The sequence below is a fragment of the Temnothorax longispinosus genome, chromosome 10 (assembly GCF_030848805.1).
Source record: "Temnothorax longispinosus isolate EJ_2023e chromosome 10, Tlon_JGU_v1, whole genome shotgun sequence".
NCBI lineage: Eukaryota > Metazoa > Arthropoda > Insecta > Hymenoptera > Formicidae > Temnothorax > Temnothorax longispinosus.
Window position 1 is genome coordinate 13,323,189 of NC_092367.1, and position 23,840 is coordinate 13,347,028.

At 41.6% G+C, this 23,840-nt stretch overlaps 3 protein-coding genes and 1 long non-coding RNA gene across 4 annotated transcripts in view; 2 read left to right on the forward strand and 2 right to left on the reverse strand.

Annotated features, from left to right (window-relative positions):
* Nucleotides 1-16,250, forward strand: part of LOC139819874 (cytochrome P450 4C1-like) — a 169,315-nt gene extending 153,065 nt beyond the window's left edge. Inside the window, exons 16-21 of the mRNA XM_071789632.1 lie at nucleotides 8,215-8,320; nucleotides 8,519-8,625; nucleotides 8,707-8,775; nucleotides 10,021-10,189; nucleotides 13,105-13,284; nucleotides 13,361-16,250. Coding sequence (XP_071645733.1) covers nucleotides 8,215-8,320; nucleotides 8,519-8,625; nucleotides 8,707-8,775; nucleotides 10,021-10,189; nucleotides 13,105-13,284; nucleotides 13,361-13,536 — 807 coding nt within the window. The 3' untranslated portion in view covers nucleotides 13,537-16,250. The remainder of the gene's footprint in view (nucleotides 1-8,214; nucleotides 8,321-8,518; nucleotides 8,626-8,706; nucleotides 8,776-10,020; nucleotides 10,190-13,104; nucleotides 13,285-13,360) is intronic.
* The window catches only part of LOC139819876 (cytochrome P450 4C1-like), a 112,079-nt gene that overhangs the window by 10,760 nt on the left and 77,479 nt on the right, over nucleotides 1-23,840 (forward strand). The gene's annotated exons all lie outside the window — the stretch shown is intronic.
* Nucleotides 8,696-19,314, reverse strand: LOC139819878 (uncharacterized). Its single transcript, XR_011733836.1, has 5 exons — nucleotides 18,893-19,314; nucleotides 13,351-13,511; nucleotides 13,120-13,276; nucleotides 10,100-10,168; nucleotides 8,696-8,811 (listed from the first exon to the last, which is right to left on the reverse strand). It is a non-coding gene; the product is annotated as an uncharacterized lncRNA (long non-coding RNA).
* On the reverse strand, nucleotides 19,470-23,510 carry LOC139820881 (uncharacterized). The gene is made up of 2 exons (XM_071791469.1): nucleotides 21,590-23,510; nucleotides 19,470-20,890 (listed from the first exon to the last, which is right to left on the reverse strand). Exons 1-2 carry the CDS (start codon nucleotides 23,508-23,510, stop codon nucleotides 19,470-19,472), a joined length of 3,342 nt encoding a protein of 1,113 aa, XP_071647570.1.

Here is a 23,840-nt window from a genome sequence, read left to right on the forward strand (position 1 = left end):
TAGACAGACTCACTGGGGTAATACGTTACCCCACGCGAAATTCAAATTACGCCCCTGACTTAGGAAGGTTAGTTTTCATACCGAGACCCTAACCATAATTTAGTTTAGTCATCCGGCAGTCGACCTCCGTCATTCAGCGAGTGAGTTAGATCCGTGCAGCAGCTGAAAACCGAAAAAGAAAATTGTTTGGGGTAACGTATTACTCCCTTTGGCCGTTTACGTTCGACATTTGCCACAGCAAAGTATATTTCAGATTTTTTGTGAAAATCGGTAACGAAAAATTATACACTTTATAACACTCCCCGGAAAATTCTACCCCTGTTTCATATATAATTGTTTAAGATTCGGTCAATTATTTCATTTTTGCTGTTCTTGCACAGCAACTGATTAAAACTTTGTAAAGTTTTTGTGGAGTTAATTTTACTGTTTCCATATACTTTTATAACTTTTGACTACCTTTCAAATAAATAATAATCGACAGAATCTGTTTTACTTTCCATTTCTTGCGATTTTTCCCATCCGACAGTTTTTCGTCATTTCCTCTACTTCAGATGTTCAAAGAAATATTTTTTTTTTTAAAAACGAAAAAATCGCTTACATGCCCTTGAAGGTTGTCTATTCGTCTTTCAAAATCTGTTGGAAATTTTAAAATCGGTGAATTTTATGAAAAACTACAGCATTTTTTATAAAAATAGTCATTTCAGCCCCAATTTTTGGTTCTTTTTCTTGTTTTTCGAAATTTTTTTACTGTTTTTTTTTACTACCGCAAATTGATGACTACTATCGTCTTCCCTATTAAACAACAAACAAAATTATTTATTATAAAGTTTTCTAAGAACATTCGGAAATATTATACACGCGGTACAAGTTTGGAGTAACGTATTACCCCAGTGAGTCATTCACGTATGAGAAAAATAAGTGAGTCTGTCTAGGGTTAAATTAACAAATGGATTTTTTAGATAGGATGTGTTTCAATTTTTGGATCGGATAACTTTGGTCGGATATCACTTCGGTCTGATCGAGTTTTTTTCCTATCTAAAAGATCGGAAACATTTGTCTGTTAATTTTTGGATGGATTATCCAATTATTTTAATCGGAAAAAGCCTGGATTTTTCTCTCAGTGGTCCATTCGAAAAACGTTTGATAGAACGTTTCTTTTCCGATAAAATAACATTTAAAAAACTATTATAGAAACGTTTTGTTTTGTTTTAATGATAAAGACATTTTAGATAAAGACATTTAAAATTCCTATTTTTTACGTCTTTTGAACGTGTTTATGACGTCTTTGAGACATGCGTGAGAATGTTCTAGAAGCTTTATGCATATATCATCTATGACGTCTATTCTTTTTTGAAGAAATTCCTAAACTGGTGCACATTTGTGCAATAAGTTAAAGTGAAACAAAATATACTTGTCTTACTCTAACTTAATTGCATTACTGATGTGCACCAGTTCAGGAAATTCTTCAAAACGGAACACACGTATAAATGTTCTTTCAATGGCCACGTTCAGCAGAACGTTTATTTTGCAACTGTTGGAAGTTTTCTAAGCTCAGATTTGTCCGATGACAAATAGATTAAGACCGATAGGACAAAATTAATTTAAGTAAATAAGTGGACATATGTGCATGGATAAAATGATTTATTTTGTGCAATAATTAGTGCAATATAAATTTTAATGTTTCAAAAAAGCCTATTAAAGCTATTATATATATACGAGACCGAATTGGTGTAATGAGATAAAATGTGGTGATTGCGATGCAGTATATATAGGTCAGACTAAGCGTCATCTATCAACACGGGTCAATGAACATAAAAAGGACATCACAAAGCACCTCAGCAATCACTCCGTCGTGAGCAAACATCGAATGCAGTTTGGTCACAATTTTAAATAAGAAGAAACTAACATCATCCACAAAGAAAAAAACATAAAAAAGAGATAGATTGCTGAGATGTTTCTGATGATTAAAAAACACCCTAATACGATCAACTTAAAAAAGGACACGGAAAATTTGAATTCGATTTATGACAAAGTGATTTCATCGTTATAAAGATCACGTGAGCAGCGGATGTTTAACAATAACATATAATGTATTGGTGTCTGTCTGAAAAACAATTAGTACGCCTTTGAACTCCGGTATGTAAGCATACGGTGCGCGGCGCTCCGCGGTATGTCGTGCGTCGTTATCCTCTTACGAAACGCATTCTCTGCTGTTACGGACTCATGCATGTAAGTCCGCCGCTTCTCTTTGATACATATATGCTCATTAGTTTCCTGTAATATTAATTTTTGACTATTGTTCTTCCAGCGGTTTTTTATGACTATTTTGGGTAAAATCCTCGTAAATATAGATGTGTCGGTTCGTGACAAAGTTTAATTTATCAGGTATCTATTTTATTATTGTTGACCATGTATTTTATCTTTAACAAATAGGTATTTTTATTAACTGTAAAAACGTAAACAAATACGTTTCTTAAATCATGGTTTCAAAAATATTTTTGTTCAAACGTTTTTTAATGGTTTTTTACGGTTATGAAATTATGTATATGTTCAAAAAACGTATATAAAACTAATGTAATTTTTAATTAATTTAATTTAATTTATTGCGATGCTTAGTGGGGATACAGTCATAGAGAGTATAAATAAATAAAAGAGCACGCAAATGGTAAGGCATCAACACGCGTTGTTTCTAAGCCTACCAGTGGAGACAGTGACATTATAATATAAAATAGACATACAGAATGGTGAATTCGCTCACGAGAGTAAAATTTTGTCGCACAACGCATACGCAGATTTAACAATACTTAGATTTAACAATACTTACATACTAAACGCATAGGTAACATACACTCGCACGCAGATGCGCACGTGAGCGCGTTAGTGGACACGACACGTGCAGGCAATCAGTGACGCGCAGGTTGAGATGCATTTCTGGCAGGAAGTGCAGTCGTCAAGATGAAGGCGGACACAGCAGTACGAAAAGAAGACATAGAGGATAAGGATTTTATGGTAGAGGGAAGGGCATTGAAATGTTTGACTGCACAGTAAGAGAAAGAAGCGCGAAACTTGACAGAGTGATGCAATGGAAAGGAAAGAAGGTCCGGGTAACGAGTATTCGGGGCATCACTGGTATGGAGCTCAGAATTGAGTTGCAAGAGACGTCGAAGGTAAGGAGGAGTATTAGAATGAAGGAGACGGAAAACCAGGCAACAGAGATGAAACACAAAGCGTTGTTGGATTTTTAGCCAATAGGAGCGAGAATAGAGTGGGGATATGTGGTCAAACTTACGTACACCATAGGAGAAGCGGAGACATGAATTTTGAATGTATTGGATACGATTTAGGAGTTGTTGGTTGAGTGCTGGAATATAGACGACGTCTGCGTAGTCGAAGAGTGAGATGACAAGCGATTGGGATATATGAAGCTTTTGGGAGGTGGAGAGGAAAGGATAAAGAAGACGAAGGCGAGCAAAGGCAGCTCGACATTTTACGTCCACGTGAAGTTTAAACGACCAGGAAGAGTCAATGTGAACACCGAGTATTTTAATTAAGTACGATAAAGGTATAGGCACAGAGTTTAAAGAAAGGTCAAAGGATTGAAGCTGAGATAGGAGGACTGGGGAACCGGCAATGAGAAATGAGGATTTGGAAGGGTTAAGATGCAATGCGTTGGAGGATGCCAATTTAGCTACAGCTTTAAGGTCATCGTTCAACGCAGAGATGGTAGCAGAGACGTCAGATAGACGGAATGACTTGCGCAAAATCATGTCGTCAGCGTATTTTAGAAGCTCGGCGAAAAAAGGAATGGAAGCCAGATCAGCAATAAAAATGATGAACAGTAGTGGACCGAGCACGGACCCCTGAGGTACGCCTGATAGAACGGCGTGAGAAGGGGAAAAAATAGGCAGAGGATTATATAAAAGGACGCGCTGAAAGCGGTTTAATAGAAACGATTTCATGAAGGACAAGGCAGAGGGAGACAGGCCGTAGTACTCGAGTTTAGCCAGAAGGAGGTGAGGGTCGACCGTATCGAACGCCTTTGTGAAATCAAGAGTAAGCAACGCAGTGAGGAAACCTGAGTCAAAACCACGAAGGGCGGAGTCAGAGAGGTGGAGAAGCTCAGTCGTGGTGATGTGCATGCAACGAAAACCGGACTGACATTCCGGAATTATCTTCGCTTCGTTGGCAAATGCATATAATTGTTGAAAGCATATGCGCTCGAGGATTTTGGAGAGAAATGGGGGGAGAGAGATAGGACGAAGAGAGGAGAAAGTGGAGGGATCGTGAGTTTTGGGAATGGGGAGGACAACTACATGTTTCCAAGAGGAGGGAAATGTGTGAGAAGAGAGGGAGTAATTTAGGATATGGAGAAGAGGTTCGAGACACTGAGACAGACAGAGAAGCAGCATACGACCTGAGAGATCGTACGGCCCAGCCGAGGTAAGACGTATTCGCTTGAGGATATTGTAAAGCTCGGTGGGAGTGATTGGAGTAAAACTGAAAGATTCGGGGACGTTAAAGGATGAGGAGGCAAAATGATTTAACGTTTCAGGAGAGCAGGAAGAGCAGGGAAGAGAATCAAGAAAATAATTGTTCATAAGTTTAGGATCGTGGAGATGGAAAGGTAAGGAGTGCGAGGGAGATGTGCTGTCCCTCCGAGTTCGGAGAGATTTTTCCAGAATTGGCGAGGAGAGTTTGATGAGAGAGAGTTTGAGAGATAAGCCTTTTTTTCACGGCGTATGGCATAGTTTACCTCGTTACGGAGTTGCTTGTAGCGGCGCCAATCGGGATCAGACCGAGTGAGCCTGTATCGAAGAAGAGCACGACTCTTCAGAGATATTAATTTTCTGACGGCAGTGTTAAGCCACGGAGCCGGAGGACGTGTTGCCCTCTTAAGAGTCAATGGTGCGAGACGATCAAACACGGACATTATAGAGGATGTGAAGTAGGCGACCATCTTATCAACATGCGCAGTGCCGAACACAGGCGACCAGTCAATCTTCAGCAACTCGGAGGATATGTCGGAGGACTGAACGGAGTGGAGGCTGCGGGAGAGAGTAGTGCGGGCCTTGCAACTAGGTCGAGCTATTTTAAGGATCGCCCAGACCATGAAATGATCACTAATGTCGAGTTCCTCGCTGACTCCGCAATCGACTACCCCCACACTACACGAAATCAGGATAAGATCGAGAATAGATGACGTATTCTGTGTGAGACGCGTTGGCAGGTCAATGAGTTGCCGGAGGGAGAGGTTCGATGCCATGTCACACAAAAGTCGAGCGTTGAGTTCGTTGGGGCGGAGCACATCAATGTTAAAGTCGCCCATACATATAATCTCGTCAGCGCAGCACGTAACATGAGACAACAGCGACTCAATGTAATGCATATCGAAAACAGGTGCGCGAGAAGGACGATAGCAGCTACGCTTTTGTGTGTCAGGCGAAGAGAAACAGCGACGACATCCACCCAGACTAGAGTCAAGCTCAACAGGGTCTTCTTTCCCCGCTAATTTTTCCAAGTCCGTTCCCTTGGCAGTGGTTTCGCTAGATAGTAGATAGGGATAGTGGGAATCTCGTTAATCCATTCATGCGCGTCACTAATTAGATGACGAGGCATTTGGCTACTGTAATGAGAGTCATAGATACGACCGCACCGCGGGGTCTGGGGGGGCGGTTAGCCCCCCCAAAATTCACCCCGTGGTCGGAGTGCGACTGAACGTTATCAGTACTTCCCTGCACAGCAGTAACGGAACCCGCCGTGGATTTGCCCATTACAGAGATACATACCCTTCGGATTACATACTCCCGGTATAGGCGACACCTCTGGCCACTGGCAGACACGGTTTCCCGTAACGCACATATGACTCACTATTGTACCTGAGCTGTTCCCCAGGTAGCAGGGTTCCTGCAGCGAGCATGATCTACTCGGATTAGATCAGCTCAAACAGCTGGATTCGGTAGCAGTCGACGCGCCTTAGGGATATACGGCACGGGGTAGGCCATATACCCCGCTCGTATTGGGCACCTCCCACGCACGAGCATGCCGCGCTCGCCTCGCGAGACGCTACCCTGTTCAGTACTACTGGCTGCATCCGTTACCCAGCGCACGTCCAAGGATTGGGCAGCAGCTCAGCAGTTTTATGGGTAAAGGGCACAGGGTGCACCGTTTACCCGCGCTTGCTTGAATTTCTTCACGTTGACATTTAGAGCACTGGGCAGAAATCACATTGCCGGGGGGAGGGGCACCAAGGTCAATTCGAGAGAAAGAGAGAGAGCTATTAACATAAAACACGACACCCCCGCCGCGAGAGCCGGTAGATCGATTAGAGCGAACAAGAGTAAAACCGTTTATGTCAATTAATTTGGGGTCGATCGTCTCACGCAGCCAAGTCTCTCCAATCGCTAGGATGTCGAGTTGATGATAGGCTATGAGATCCTTAACAAGTGTAAAGTGGGGCAGCAGCGATCGCGTGTTTACATGAGCGACGCGAAGCGTTAGGCGGCAGTCATTGTAACCAGCTGCAACTGACTCGACCAGCGAGTGACATCAGACAGGCTCGGAGCAAACCGAAGGGCCAGCCTGAGATGAGGCGTGGGGGAGCTGAATCGGATTGACGATTGTATTAATCTCAGCGAGCATTGAATCCTGCGATAAATAGCGGCGCAGGGGAGAGCCGTCCGATACTCTAAAATATGTAACCCCACGTCTCATCCATACGTGCTTGATGTTATGCCTTTTAGCAAGCTGGCGAGCCTCAGCAAACAGGCGTCGTTCAGACGCAGTGGATCGTTCGTAGAGATAAACTCTGGTGGACGGCAACGAGCAGTCGACATTGGACGCAGCGAATCCGGATCCGGAACGTCGCCGGAATTTGGCGAGTAGCTCATTCCTCCTGGCTATTGTGATGAGTTTTGCCACGACAGGACCAGATGAAAAGATCCTTCTGCCAATTCTGAATAAGGCACTGATGACCTCCGAGGATGTAAGCGGCACATCGAGTGAGGTAGCCACACGAAGTACAGTGCTCACGGGGTCTTCAGGCTTGAATATTGGAATGCCGAAAATTATGAGCTCATTATCCCTGTGCTCATTGACCATGCGCTCGAAGCATAAATCCGTCGGATGCAGTTGAAGGGGCACTAGAAGGGCCAGCCGATGTAGAGGTAGAAGTTGAGACTGTTTCAAGCCGGGCTAAACGCTCCTCCAGTGCAACATGCCTGGTAGACAAAGATCCGATATCGGCTGATAAGCTGTTTGTCACAGCCACAAGACGCTCCACCGCACGCTCGACGTCACCCAGACGCCGAAGAGCCGTCTCGAAGCCGCTCACCTTGCTGTCAAGAGAATCTAGCTTGTGGTTGATGCGGTCAACGAGACTGAGACCAGACTCCAGGCTCGCGATTCTACCGAATATGTGCTACCTGGGTATATCCTTCTCTCTCGTAAAATTTTGCCAGAACTGTCAAGTTGGCCAGATTCTGATTAGAGGGACTCTAACTAAAACAAAAGATTGCTGCCCTTCGTTAGGGAGTTAAATTATTATTTCCAACAATTACAATAAAGATTTTACGAGTATCATGTAGAAACGTAAAATAATATTGTCAAATAATTCATAAACGTTGACAACAAAAATAAATAGAAACAACTAACTTTTACTAACTCTTTAAAAAATAAATTGCATTTTTAATAATATGGACCTTTATAGTTACATTTTTGACTGGCTTGAAATCCTAATAACTGTAGACACCTTTATCACCGCGGACCTTGACCACCTTGACATTAAAAATTTAGGGATTCACAGGTCGCGCGCACAACCTTTGAAATTCACACAATTTTATTTTATAAAATACAATATGCAGAGGGAAAAATGTTATATTTATTATTTTATACTGCTGACAATGAGTTCAATCTTGCCATTGATTTTGACACTCTTTTACTTTTATTTTGTTTAATTATTTTTATTATAAATACACATATTAATCCACGACATTTTATTTAATTTATTTCAATGTTTATATGTTTATTCAAGTAATTCACCACTGATAAAGACTGAGTATAGTCGAAACGTTCGGATTATAAAATGTTTAATTAGTTTTTTTTTATGAATCAATTAACACCTAAATATGTTCGTTCTTGACCTTTGAATCTGAATAAAGGTTGACAACACATTGCTAATGCATTTATTTAAAACATTATAATGCTGTATTTACACAGATTATTGCTGAAAGAAAACTTTATCATGATCGCACTAATGGTCAATACCTAAGAAGTTTTGGTAATGATACATCAGGGGAGAGAGATGACACAGAATCGATAGGAAGTACGTAATGTAATTAACAGCAATTCTTTTAATTTGGTTAGTTTTATATTGTCTATAAAATAAATTTTACAATTTACTAATATTATGTAGTTCAAAATCTAAGTGTAGTTAAATTTTCAACGTAGTCAATGTTATGTAATGAAAACGTCACAGAAAAATCAGGCTATTAAATTGATTTTGACATGCTTACATACTTAGCACGGAAAAAACGGCTTGCAATGTTGGATCTTCTAATAGCAGCATCTCGTGATGGCCTTATGTCTGATTCAGATATCAGAGAAGAAGTTGATACTTTTATGTTTGAGGTTTGTATTTGTAAGTTCTCTTGTAAACTTTATTCATATTTGATTTATTGATATATAATACATTGATGTATACGATTATAGGGTCATGATACTACAGCGATGGGTCTGTGCTTTATTTTAGCACTATTAGCTGAGCATAAGGACATTCAGGTATCTATCATCAAGTCTAACAATAAGCCGTCATTCCTAAACAAAGAAATTAATTGATCCTAGAAATTATTTATTAAAGATATATTAACGTCAAATGTATTATATATATGTATACAGGGTGGCCTATTTTAAAAGAAGCAGGCAAATATCTTAAAAAATATGAAAGCTACGGAAAAACGTTTCAGACAAAAGTTGTTTGGTTCGAAGAGGGACATAAGATGGTGCCATTGATGTGACCTTGGATAGTCATTTGAAGGTCACATAAAGGTCACTTTCAATTTCTTAAATGGAAACCCCCATTTTTCATTGCATATTCTTATAACTTATCTCGAAAGCTTTCCCAAACAATATAATAAAGTACTTTTTTATCAAGTACTTTTCGAGTTATGAAGCTTGAAATTTACAGTACCGCCGGTATTAGCACTACCCAAGGTGTACCGCATGGAAGTTGCGCGTCAATATTCATACCTCTTGTGTGTGTGTGTGTGTGTTTCTACTCAATACCTAATTTCTACTCAATACACACACACACACACACACACACACACACACACACACACACACGCTACGGCAATGTTCGTGCTCTGGCCCTAAATCCGACCGTGCAACGTGGTACACTTTGGGTAATGCTAATGCCGGCGGTATTGTATTTTTCAAGCCTCATAACTCGAAAAATATTTGATAAAAAAATACTTTATTATAATGTTTTAATGTTTGGAAAGCTCTCGACATAAGCTATAAGAATATGCAATGAAAAATGAAGGTTTCTATTTAAGAAATTAAAAGTGACCTTCAAATGACCTTCATGTGACCTTCAAATGACTATCCAATGTCACATTAATGGCACCATCTTATGTCCCCCTTCGAACCAAACAACTTTTGTTTGAAACGTTTTTCCGTATCTTTCATATTTTTCGAGATATTTGCCTGCCTCTTTTAAAATAGGCTACCCTGTATATATGGAGGGGTTAAAGTCATAGTGGTGTAAATCAATTTTTTTGACCACTTTTTTTCTTCTTTTTTCAACATATCTGCATGTGTAGACTGCATCTATAAACTTAACTCGATAGGTTAAAAAAAGTGACTTACACCACTATGGCTTTAACGCCTCCATATATACATTCCAAACAAATTAATCAAGACATTTGTAAAAAAAACATTTTTATAATTTCTCGGAATATATTTGTTTCTAAATAAAACCATCACAATACACAAGAGACACCTTTTTAATTAATAATGATACAGGATCGTGTTAGAAACGAAGTTGATACTGCATTGCAAGAGCATGGGGAGAAATTTACTACGAAATTATTGCAAAATTTACCATATTTAGAGAGATGTATAAAGAAAGCCTTGCGCTTATATCCCAGCGTATTCTTTATATCACGAATTCCTGCGGAAGACGTAAAATTACGTATGCATCTATCCAATTTTTTATTGTACATTTTTTTAAATATATTACGCTACATATCATCAAATGTATGAGTATTTACATGGTATGTCTATAAGAATTAGAGAGAAAGATGAGAGTGGTTATGCCCGCGTTTTGGTTGTTACCGAATGCTGTAGGTAATGTGCACAATTTTGTGGTTCTTTTCACGCAGTGCTATGTCCACGATTTTGTGCTTCTCTTCCGTGTTATGTTCACGATTTTTTAGTTTTTTTCCAAAGAAGAATCGAAAAATTGTGGACATAGCACGGAAGAGAACCACGAATTGAAGAAATGTGACAAAAGTAAGGACATTCGATCATCAGATCTGATCGACATTTGACAGTGAAAATAATCGGTGATCAATTAAATTAAATTTTAATCGCTAAATTATTTATGTCATTGTAGTTAGGGAGTTGGTGGCCAAAATTTCTATATGATTTGTTCATGTGGCAGACATTATTAATATCGATAATTGTACCATAAGAAACATTAAGGACCGCGTCTGCCACCATGGTAGCGCTGCGTTGTCAATTGACAGCGCTTCGAATTTGTTAAAAAAAAAAAGGGTGTACTATATGATTTGTTCACGTCTGCCTCTGAGGCTGATGTTCAGAACCCTTCTGAAAACGAAGAAAATCGAAGTGGCAAACATCCAGGGCTCTGACTTTTGTAGTAATCAATTTTTCAAGTTTTTTTTATGATTTAAAAAAGTGTATATGAAATACACACTTGGCAGACCTGATATTCCAGACTGCTGAATTTCCAGTGATTTACAATACAGAGTGGATCGGCCGTCATATTGGATCACCATCCTGGATTTCGATTATCGCCATTTTGGATTTTGCTTCTTTGGGATCGGATTTATCATATATACAGTCCATGAACCACCCGCACAACCATTTTCAAGTGGATCCGATCAATTGTCAGTAGTTTGCGGTGCGTAAATGCAGTTTCTGACCACCATATTGGATTACCATCCCAAATTTCGATCACCCAGCTACTGATTCGTGGTCAACCTACTATTAACTCTAACACAGGTCATTTTAGAGCTGTTTTAATCACGATTTTTTTCGTTTTCTAATAATTTCATTGAAGCCGTTCATGGATTTCAGATGTTTTGGTCGCCATTTTGGTACCGCCACATTGAATTCTGCAAAGTTGCACACGGATTTTGATAGCTCTTACCCATAGCTATCTCTAGGCGCAAAATAGTTTTTCTGCGATGAAAACAATTATGGGCAGGCCGGTGGCCCGGTTGACAAATTTTGCCCCACATATGTACAATTATAAAGCATATAGAAAACTATACAAATTTTACTTACAACATTTTTTATATATCTTATTGTTTCGACAATAATTACTTACGCACATAGTACGGCTGAGCATGGATAGCGTATATACGGAGGCGTTTGTAATTAATTCTTGAAAATGGTTTATCGTAACATAACTTTATCATATATGGTTGAATTCGTAAAAAAATAACCTCTTATTTGGTGATAAAAAATTTTTAAAAATTTAAAAAAAAATGTATTAGTGGCGGGAATATATTTAAAAATAAAAGAAATAAAAAAATTGTTTTGTCATTATTTTAAAGTACTTTTGAAGCCATTTAATTTTCATTTTTGAAAAGTTTTCTATCTCTTATAGTTTCGGAGATATTCGGCCCGAAAGAGAAAAACCGATTTTTTCGAAGGAGTGTTTCACCCCCTAAAGATGAATTAGAGCCCCTATAAAAAAAATACGTGTCTGTTGGATTTTTGTGTTTAACAACATACTTAAAGGAAATTCAAATCGGAGCCGGACAGTTGTGGTAGTTCCCTTGAGTAGAGCTTTTTTTTTTACATTTTTACAACTACGTCCCGTGATAATGCAGAGCCCTGGATGTCTGCCTCATGGATTTTTTTCGTTTTCAGGATGATTGTGACCATCAGCCCCAGAGGCAGACATGAGCAAATGATTTAGTACCCTTTTTTTTTACAAATTTGAAGCGCTGTAACGCAAAAACGCAGCGACGTAGGACCTTAATTGACTGGACCAAATCGATTCGTATTGATATGAACTTTAATCCCTATCGATATAAAACATGAACAAATCATATACCGATTTGGCCACCAGCTCTCTAACTATTGGTGGTCTAGCACGGGATTCATCTTCACAATTTGACCGTCATCTAAAAATGCCTTGTGCCCGCTATAGAACTTGATCTCTATAAGCTGTTTCAACTTCTTAAAATGTTTTCATCGCATTATCCGGGAGTTTGATGACACAGAATTTAGTCGCATAACGCTGCTCAATTTTCTTGTATTACATTTTTGTGACGCGTCACCTAGCATACAGTTATACAAATGATTGGGTGTTGTGGTGTGTGTGTGTGTGTGTGTGTGTGTGTGTGTGTGTGTGTGTGTGTGTGTGTGTGTGTGTGTGTGTGTGTGTGTGTGTGTGTGTGTGTGTGTGTGTGTGTGTGTGTGTGTGTGTGTGTGTGTGTGTGTGTGTGTGTGTGTGTGTGGTGTGTGTGGTAGAGTATGAATGTAGGTCTATTACAATCTTATTTTTACAATGTTACCAGTTGTAAAAAAAAAAATCAGTCATTACTTTCTAGACATACCACGTATGTAAAAAATACAATATTCTTATATATTTTTAACATTTTAATATTTTAATATTTATATTGATAAGTTTGCTTCTGTAATATTTCTAAATTTTATATACATAGCTATATCTAATGCAACAAACAATATTTTCAGAAAATAGTATTAAACTAACAATTTCTTAATAAAATTTAAATCTTTAATAGGCATCTATTTCTATGTTGTATATTAGATGTATATTCAATTTTAAAAATTTAATATAGTTTTCAATGATTATTTGTAAATCTTATTGTATAATATACTTTTTAGAGTCATATTTGGTACCTGCTGGAACAATGGTGAATATTTATATTTACGCAGTCCACAGAGATCCGAATTTTTGGCCAAATCCAGAAGTATTTGATCTCGATAGATTCTTGCCAGAAAGAATCCGAAATCGTCATCCTTATTCATATTTACCATTCAGTGCTGGACCACGTAACTGCATCGGTAAGCTGCATCTTTTTATACCTTAATATACAATGCAGTGTTATATAAACAGATTACTATACGTACCAAATTATAGGCCAACGATTTGCTATGCTGGAATTAAAGGCAATGATAGCTCCTCTGGTACACAATTTCTACTTGGAGCCCATTGATTATTTAAAGAATCTTCGGCTGAAAGTTGATTTGGTCATTCGCGTTGATCTACTTCGTGTAAAATTTATCCCTGTCTGTAAAACAAATGTAACTCTTTAAAGCAAATATCGCCTTAATGAAGATCATAAAAGACAAAGAGAAGGCTTTATTTGCTTACAAAACGGTTGCCACAGCGTCGTAATAGTAACACTTTATATTCATTACATTTCATTATCGCTTATTAGGGGAGACCGGGGCTATATATGTGTCCACGCTTTTTTCAAGTTTACTAAAAAACTAATAAAGATATTTGGCTAAAATTTTAATGGTATAATCTTTCAACCTTGCTATTAAAAAAAACATAATTAGAATCGTTGATCCTTTAACATTTTAAAGAGGCGAATTTTTTAAGTGGACAAGTCAAGCGTAGACAGATAGCCCCATATGCAAGGCTATCTGTTCACATTCGAGGGGCTATCTGTCCACATAATAAAAAACACATTGATTATATTAATTTCTATACTTATTTATAATAACATTTAAAGTTATTTAAATCGACTGACTGGCAATATATAACGTCTTTTTGATAGACTTTATATATTGTCAGTCAGTCGATTTAAATTACTTTAATTGTTATTATAAATAATTATAAATAGTTATAATTATAATTATAGTTATAATTATAAATAGTTATTTTAATTGTTATTCTATTTACTGGCGAAGAAAATTCATTATTCTGTTTATTATACACCGTTGACTGAAGAATCGGTGTTCCATGTTATAGTTGTTATTGCGATAAATATTACCACAGCCCCAGTGGTCGAATTGGCACGACACCCGCACGGTATACGAGAGGTTCCAGGTTCAAACCCTGGCTGGAGTAATATTTTTCGCAATAAAAATTTAAAACTATTTAATTTAGAAATTACATTATCTGACCAAAAGCTTTGGTCGAAATTAATAATAATGTCTCGATGATTGATCCGAAAAAGTGCTGTGTGAATCCGACAAAGCGAGTTGGCTCACAGTTTTTTTAATGTTCACATCAAAAAGACGTTATATATTGCCAGTCAGTCGATTTAAATTACTTTAATTGTTATTCTATATACTGGCGAAGAAAATTCATTATTCTGCTTATTTATAATATTATTTATTATTAATATATAATATTGAAAAAACTGCCTAGTCGTTGGAGTCAGAAAAATTGTAGGCACTTTGTATAGATTTTTTGACAAGTTTCCTGCGTAGAGCTGATTTTTCTTTATATACGGTGGCATCAAACTAATTTTGAGTCCGTTGCAAAATCAATGTGATGAGTTTCTTTTGTCCCTTCAATTCTTTAATTTTGTTTTGTATTTGGGGCCTTTACTTTATCCTTAGCAGCGTTTAAAATAGAAAATACTCAATAATTTAAGACAAACTCATATATTTAACTTAACGTGTATTTTTAAAACAAAAATTTGATGACGATTTTTGAATCGCAGGATCAAGTAGTTGCTCGTAGGTCACTTTTTCACAGTAGCGAGTAAGAGCCGAACATTTATTCCAAAGTCTAACGCTGTTTTTATGAAAAGATTCTCGCTCAATTTTTATTCTTTTAATCGCTCTAAATATAATTTTATTCGATATGTCTACCTTATCCGTCTTAAGAAAAGTCTTTCTTTTGTAGTTACGCACCATTATCTATTTATGAAAGAACAATTCGTCATTGAAGTGTGGACACATTGCCCCATCAAAAATAAAACAGATAGCCTCGACCACGTTTTTCAGTCTTTAACACGTTGCCAATTTTAGATAATGAGGAATTAAGATTTGACACTTCTCACACGTGATAACTATATATTAATTGATAATATTATGAATTGCTTACTTTAATTTGAGTTAAACTACTGTCGCACAGCAAATTTTTCGACCGTCAAAAAATGTAAATAATTGTTTTTGCTTTTCTTTTAACGTATATAGCGTCTGCGAGAGGCATTGCAAGAAAACAAACAACATTTAAATATCTTATGTAAGGCATTTTTCAACTACTTGTTACAATGGTAGAGATATCTGTCTCTTAAAACTTGAGATAGCAGTACTGTGGACACATAGCCCCCGTAGACAGATAGCTCCGGTCTCCCCTATATAGTTAAAATATAAGTAAAATATAATAAATATAATTAATATAATTAATAAATAATTATTTTATTAATATATTTAATAATGGCATATGTACAAAACGTTTCTATGGTTTTACTATTTTATATGTGCAATACAGTCGCGTGTGCAATTTGTGTGCAATGTGATATACTTTTGTATGCAACTTGCATACGTGCAATATAACATTACACAATTAAGCGATGTTGTTGGCAATCTTCTTATAAGTAAACGGGATTTTCCCGAAGTCAAATGTCGCAAAGATAAAAATATATTTTGCATATTATGTATATAATCAATATAATATTATGATCAAGATAATATAGTATGATCAACATTATTATACTTGTTTTAATCGTCAAGGATGTATGTGTCACATCTCAAAGTATCACCAAAAATCTAAAAATTTCATAGATTGTTCTATTATTACGTCTAAATATCTGTGAAAATTGAGCACAATTTTCTTATTGGTTTAAAAAATATTTGATTTTTTTGTTTGCATTGATTCTTATATATCTCGGGATTGGCTGCACCAATCTTATTCGGATTGGTCGCTTGTATCGACATTATATTTAAAAAATATTGTTAGATTTTTTATTGCGGCTTTAGTTTCTAAGATATTTTAATAGTATTACGAATTTTAAATCAAATTTTATATATATATATGCTAATAAAACTCTAATAAATTTCGTGCAAAAGTTTATTTAGATCCATTTATTTGTTTAAAAGTTATTTACCTAAAACAGTAGCAAAATATCAAAAAACACGGTAGTGTCTCGCGTCAAGTACACGCGCAGCGCGAGACCGCCGTGACTCTTTTACGCGAATGCACGAGTTGCAAGTACGCGAGATTTTGAGATCTCAATAACGAATGAACGGATCAAGTTCTAAGTAGGCTTGATCGATAGCTTGGATTTGAATTATGTAATAAAAGTGTCTTTACTTTTCCGCTATGTGCCCTACGACCGGAGATATTGCGACGCAAAGTCTGAAATGTTAACATTTTAATTAAGAAACGTCGTCGTCGTCGGCGGTTGCTTTTATATATAGATGGCGTTTTTGAGATACCTCGAGCGTTTGAAAAGAGACAGCATATACGTATGTACGTGTGCGTCGTGTGCGTGTTGTTACGTGCCGTAACTCTAGCTAGATTACCATATTTACAAATTCCGTTTCTAAATTATTATACGATAATTTTTCTCATTATTTGTCTAGGCACTGTCTCTTACGTGACTCACTTCAAATTCCTTTTTTCAATATCTTCTGATCACAGCTGTAAATTAATCCTATGCTAACAGTCCTTTTTGTCAAATATTAAACTTTCTATTTTATTGTTTTTTAATCAACCGCTGCAATCGTTACTACCGACATTAGAACGCGTTACGTTATTGGTTAAGACTTATTGGTGAAAAATCGTATAAAAGAAGATCCCTCTTGAGCTCGAGTTAGTTCTTGATGTCGAGTTCTTGTTTAGTTCTTGTCGAGTTCTTGTCTAGTTCCTGTCTAGTTCTTGTCAAGTCCAGTCTTGCTAAGTTCTGCTCAGTCAGTCGTCAAACCCAGTCTCAGCGACCTTCGATCACCATTTGCCTGTGCCTGAATAAAGTCTTTAGTGGACAATTGCCTTTAATTATTTCAACATAACATTACGTGGCTTCTCGATCGTAACAACTGGTGGCAGCGGTACCCAATTGCCCAGGAAACTGAAGACTTCCGTCAATACTCCGCTCTGTTACTCGCAAAAGTCAGAGTTGTTGTAAAGGCACGAAGTAAGGACAGACGATCGAAAAAAAGCCTGAATCGAGTAAACCTCACATCCAGCAGGACACTGAGGTAGAAGACAGAAGGCTAAAGACAACTGTTCCTGCAACGATAGGCATAACTGCCATAATTCTGCCGATCTACCCACCGATAAAATCTTGGCGGACATTCGAGGTAAAAGGTTAGGGAGCCGCAGAAGTACAGCAGCCTATATTGAGAAACAAAGGAAAAAGCACGAGACTCCTGGAACGAGGCGGACCTTCGGGACGACGCCGCCGACGACAACGACGACGACGACGACATCGCCGACGGCAACGACAAAACTCCGTGGACGGCCAGCACGTAAAAAGACTACTACTTCACCATTCACCGAACTTCGGACAGCATTATCTGGACCAGCGTTACAATGTACATCGTAATTCTACTCCTGTAAGTCCATGTATAGAAATCCGACTCCGCACTATAATGTCTATAATACGGACTCTGAAGATAGTTTAGTAAGCAATAGTTTCGATAATATATTTATGCAACACGTGCATGGAAAGTGCCCCATTACGCACGCTACGCGTGCGTGATAGACCACTTTCCAGGCACTTGCAACATAAAATAGGGAGTGTAAGCCGTGTGTAAAGATGAAAATTCCCGCACTGAGTGCGGAAATATAGTGAGAAATTTCATTCCTGCACGACTCATTGCCAACACTCTCCTTATTTTCCCCACTCATTCTGTGTCTTTCCCACTAGAGTCCTCTTATTCCTTACATGTTCTTAACGACATCTCGCGGCGCACTACGCGAAACACTACGCGTGTTTCCGTGCGCCGCGAGATGTCGTTAAGATTCTTCAACTTCAACCGAATTACCACAGCGATACTCATTGTCAGACATAACCTTCCCTGACACGAGTGACACGTACATAGTAAAGTCATTGTGAGCATACACAGTAAAGTGAACATACACATAAATTCGAAAATGAGTATAACAAAAACATCATACCAGAAACGCCAGAAACCGAGACCGACGGCCAACTAACACCTCAAGAAATAACACAAACTGCAAGAAACGCGATAGAAAATCTATTACCTTCAAAATCCAAAGAAAAATACACAAATACATATAACAACTTTATCCAGTGGACAATTACTAAAAAAGCGAAATCATTCTCGGAAAACACAATATTAGCATATCTCACAGAATTATCAAAAACACATAAGCCATCCACCTTATGGGCAACTTACTCAATGCTCAAAACGACTCTAAATATTAACAACAATATTAATATTAATAAATATGATAGACTCATTCTGTTTGGCGCTCACCAAACTGTAGATAGATGCATGTATCATACTCATTAGTTTAGTCTCGTTCTTACTCGTTGTACATAGTAGTCTTCGCATACCTAGTATTAAGTATTTCGGTGACTCGCGCGAAACGTCGGCGGATCGCGATCGACGCGGAATCGATATTTGCTCGGGGGGCGGTAGAGCCGTACCCGGATTTGCGATAAAGCGAAGCTCGAAGGACCAGGGGGTGTGTGTAAAGTCTCCCCAAAGCGAATTAAGTTAAGCAAATGCGACTCACCGTTCGTTGTGCCGTCGACTCCTGGATGCTTCGTCTCTCGGTCACGATCGGGCTCGTGCAGCAGCGCAAGCAGGGCCGCAAGCAAGGCAAATGCAAGGCAGGCAGCAAGCCAGTCAAGGCAGGCAGCAAGCAAGCAGGAGGAAGCAGATAAAGGCAGCAAACAAGCAGGCCGAGAAAGTAGGCGATCGCACTATCAGGGAGCGGGCTGGTGATCTCGCGACTCCGAATATCAGCGAAAGCGTCTGTGCTCCGAGACGTCGTAACGAATGAGTGCTGAGTGCTCGCGGCGCTGGAACAGTGTCGCGAGCGAATACTTGTTCTTCAGGCGGGTGCCCTCGTGGGGTGAGCGAGGGCAGCACCGATTGGTGAGTCGCGCAAATATCGATTCCGCGTCGATCGCGATCCGCCGACGTTTCGCGCGAGTCACCGAAATACTTAATACTAGGTATGCGAAGACTACTATGTACATACAACGAGTAAGAACGAGACTAAACTAATGAGTATGATACATGCATCTATCTACAGTTTGGTGAGCGCCAAACATACCGCCCACCAAAATACAACGAGTTGTATTTTACTAGCGATCTGAATCGGTCGCCTGTGGAGCAGGGCCCATCGGCAGGGGGCACAGCTTCACTAGGGGACGCGTGATCGTGCCGTCCGCCACCCGCACCGTGGCGACACGCGGGACGCCGTCGCTGCCCGGATGCAGCGCCTCCACTCGTCCTCGCCTCCAACGCAGAGGAGGCATGTTGGCGTCCTTGAGGAGGACCAACGCACCGATACCGAGCGGGTTGACGGAAGTCCACCATTTGGGACGCTGTTGCAGCGTATGGAGATACTCCTGATGCCAGCGCTTCCAGAAATCCTGGTGTATTCGTTGGACGAGTTGCCATCGACTCAGACGATTCATCGGTAACGGAGTCACGTCTTGAGTGGGAACGGAGACGAGCGGTTCCATCGTGAGGAAGTGACCCGGTGATAGGACTTCGAGGTCGGCAGGGTCGGTGCTCATCGGGCAGAGGGGTCTGGAATTCAAGACGGCCTCGACCTGCGCGAGGACCGTCGTGAATTCCTCTATTGAGAGGACTTGATCACCCACGGTCCGCCGTAGGTGGGTTTTAAAAGTCTTGACTCCCGCCTCCCAGAGGCCCCCGAAGTGGGGCGCTGAGGGAGGATTAAAGGACCACTTGATCTTCTCTCGCTCCGCTGCGAGGCTCATGCGGCTTTCTAGCTCCCGCGCGGCCCCTACAAAATTCGTGCCGCAGTCGCTATAGAGAAGCGAGCAGCGTCCGCGTCGGGCCACAAAGCGTCGCAGCGCAGCGAGGAAGGAGTCCGTGGACAACGAGAAGGCGGCTTCCAGGTGCACTGCCTTAACCGAAAAGCATACGAAAAGGCACGCGTATACTTTGAAGGAGGAGACTCCCCGGGCTCGTCGCGTAACTATGTTGAACGGTCCCGCGAAATCAACGCCGCTGATCGAAAATGGCTTGGCCCGTCGGACCCTATCGGCCGGTAGATCCGCCATGAGAGGCTGGGAAGTGTGTGGATTTACGCGGAAACATCGATGACATCTCGAGAGTACACGTTGGATAGCGCGATGCACCCCGAGGACCCAATAATGTTGCGTGAGCAGGTATTGCAGCGTGCGCCGACCAGGGTGCAGGTTCGTGCGGTGCACATGTTCGATAACGAGATCCGTGAGCCTATGTTTACTGGGCAGTAAGGCAGGGTGCTTGTTCTCGAATGTCAATCCGGATTTAGCAAGCCTGCCGCCCACCCTGAGAATACCCACAGGATCAAGGAAGGGAGCGAGCTTGAGAAGGGGCTTGGGGAGCCTTCTCCCGCTTTGAAGGCGATCGATCTCATCGCGGAAAGCATCCGCCTGTACACTCTTTACAACTACTAGTAACGCGGAATGCAGTTCGAGCTGATCTATGGCCAAAGTCGTGGGAGCCGATTTTGCACGGAAGTGATTTACAAACCTAAGAATGTATGCTATAATTCGACAAATTTTCTCGATTGAAGAGAATCTTTCTAGCAGTGAATGTACCGCGTCAGGCGGATCGAGCGCCACGAGCGATACAATTTTCTCCTCCTCGGTCGGAGGGGTTTCCGAACTGTGGGAAGGTTCAACTCGGGGTTCGAAGCGAACAAGCCACTCAGGGCCCGCCCACCACATCGAACTGGCCACCAGATCACGAGGATAAAGTCCTCGGGAGCAATGATCCGCCGGATTGGACTCCGTGTCGACGTGGCCCCAAGCTGGGACCGGCACGTTGTCCTAAATGAGGGCAACGCGATTTCTAACAAAGGTCTTCCACCGTTGTGGTGCTGAGCGGATCCAGGCCCGGGCGACCTCGGAATCCGTCCAAGCATACTCGTCGTCAATGTCAATGTGTCCGCGGAGGATGCGCCGGACGTACGCGATTAATTTGGACAAGAGCAGAGCCGCGCAGAGCTCCAGACGGGGAATGGTGAGGGGGCGAAGCGGGGCGACCTTAGACTTGGCGCACAGTAAGCGGACCACGACGCCGTCGCGCGTAACGATTCGCAGATAAATCACGGCTCCGTACCCCAGCTCGCTGGCATCGCAGAACCCGTGGAGCTCGCAACGAACTACATGGCACGAGTTAAACGCGCGAGGAACGCGAAGGGAGGATAACACGCCGAGCTCCGTCTGGAAACGGTTCCAACTGCGACGAATGTCCATCGGTGGCTCATCATCCCAATCTAATTTAAGGGTCCACAGACGCTGAATTAAGCACTTCGCGGTAAAGGTGAGTGGGGCCAGAAAACCCAAGAAGTCGAAGATGCGCGCTACTTCCGATAATATAGTGCGTTTGGTGCACTCACGATCCAACGCGTTGACTTGAAACCCGAAACTGTCAGATTGTGAGTGCCACCGAAGGCCCAATATCTTCTGAGATTGATCCTCGCTTGACTCGAAATCTAACATTGATTGGCTACATAGCTGCGTGTCGAGGCCCTCCAGCGCGGCAGGATGGCTGCTCGACCACTTCCTAAGCTCGAAGCCGGCGCTTCGGAGAAGCGATAGCAATTGGTCGCGGAGTGCACGAGCCTGTTCCACCGTACGAACGCTAGTCACGACATCATCCACATACAGCGCCTCGAGTAGGGCTGCGAACGCTAGAGGATATTTCTCGCGGTATTGATGAGCTAACTGGAGCAAACAATAGATCGCCAAGAACGGGGAGGCGGTAAAGCCGAACGTAACGGTTTTGAGGAGATAGTCGAGGATGGGGTCCGACTCCGAGAAGCGCCAGACGATACGTTGGTAGTCGCATTGCTCCGGGCTTATCCAAATCTGGCGAAACATCTGCTTCACGTCCGCGGTTAGAGCGATTGCTTCGGCGCGGAACCTAAGCAGGATGGCGAGCAGGTCTTGCTGCAGCTTCGGACCGCTGAGCAGGGTTTCGTTGATCGACAGACCGTTCGGGCAGCGCAAGAACGCGTTAAACACTACCCGCAACTTAGTGGTAGTGCTATCGAGTTTATATACACCGTGGTGCGGTAAATAATAAATGTGGCCATCCGACGGGAATGGATTGCGAATTACCTCCATGTGTCCGCTATCGAGATAGTCCTGCATGAAACTATTGTAACCAACTCTGAACTCCGGATCAGATTTAAATCGACGTTCTAGTGCGCGGAGACGACTAACCGCTATGGAGCGCGAGCCGACGAATGTAGGAGGATCCGACACGAACGGGTACGAGACCACGAAACGACCCGAGGGGTCACGATACGTGGTCTGGGCGAAGATCTCCTTGCAGCGTCGATCCTCGTCCGAACAAGAAGCGTCCTCCGGCACCTCTTCCAATTGCCAAAAGCGACCCACTGATGTCTCGATCGACTCGAGCGTAGTCGCGAATGACAGCAGGGGTGTTGCTTGTACTGACGGGGATACCGCGCCCGTCAGGACCCATCCGAAGACTGAATTGAAGGCGTCGGGTTCTCCCTTTTCCCCCTTACGACGGCCATCCCGTAGTATCGACACAAACGAGTCCGCTCCTAAGAGGATGTCAACACTGCCGGGCACATAATATTCGGGATCCGCGAGCGGCAATCCCTTCAAGTGTTTCCACGATTGAACCTCCACCTTGTCATTAGGCAGCGGCGAGGTTATGCGCGGGAGGACCGTAGCCTCTATCGAGAACCGAGTGTCGTCGCGACCGCGCGCGCGGATCACGAGGAAGGTGAGGCCCCTCGTCGTGGCCGCCCTAGCTTCGTTTATCGCCAACACGGTTGCACTGTGTTTGGTGCGACGAAAGCCGCCCTTCCGAAGGCAGCTCTCGGTAATGAAATTGGCCTGACTCACGCTGTCCAGCAATATGCGTACGGGGAATGCATTGCCACGCGCGTCCATCGCCTCGGCTCGTACGGTGGACAGGAGGACGATTCTATTGGCTAGGCTAGTCATTGTTACAATCGGCGCATCCTCCGACTGAGGAGCGGGCACGGCGTCCGGTTCGGCAGGAGTCGCGCTAATGGGTTCGGTCTTAGGAGTAGTATTGGAGCTCTGCTCGTAATGCAGAAGCGTATGATGCTTTGTTCCGCAGGACCGACATGTCCATGCGGAAGGGCAATTTTTCATGCCATGCCCTGAGCGCAGGCAATTGAGGCACAATTTTAAGTCGCGAGCCTTAGCCTGCCTCTTTCTCGGCGAGTTTCAAAAACTGGGAGCACTTCGACACGTAGAGAGGCTCTTTACAAACGGGGCAATCGGCCGTGTTAGTCACGAACGAAGAGACCGGCGTGGACTTGGTTTTGGAGGACGGGCCCGCGACGGCCTCGAGAACCTGACAATGTTCCGCTAGAAATTTTGTGAGTTGAGTATATCGCGGTATCTCCTCAGCCCGGTGAGCAGACTCGAATTTTTCCCGAAGGGAACGAGGAAGCTTGTCTAACAAAAACTTCAGTAGGA

What these genes read in the sequence shown, in the direction of transcription:
- LOC139820881 (XM_071791469.1), bottom strand. Translation starts at nt 23,510, where the DNA reads ATGAAAAATTGCCCTTCCGCATGGACATGTCGGTCCTGCGGAACAAAG. An exon ending in ACCGATGGACATTCGTCGCA is followed by an intron (nt 20,891 to 21,589) that starts GTTGGAACCGTT and finishes GTCGAATTATAG; the next exon opens with CATACATTCTTAGGTTTGTA.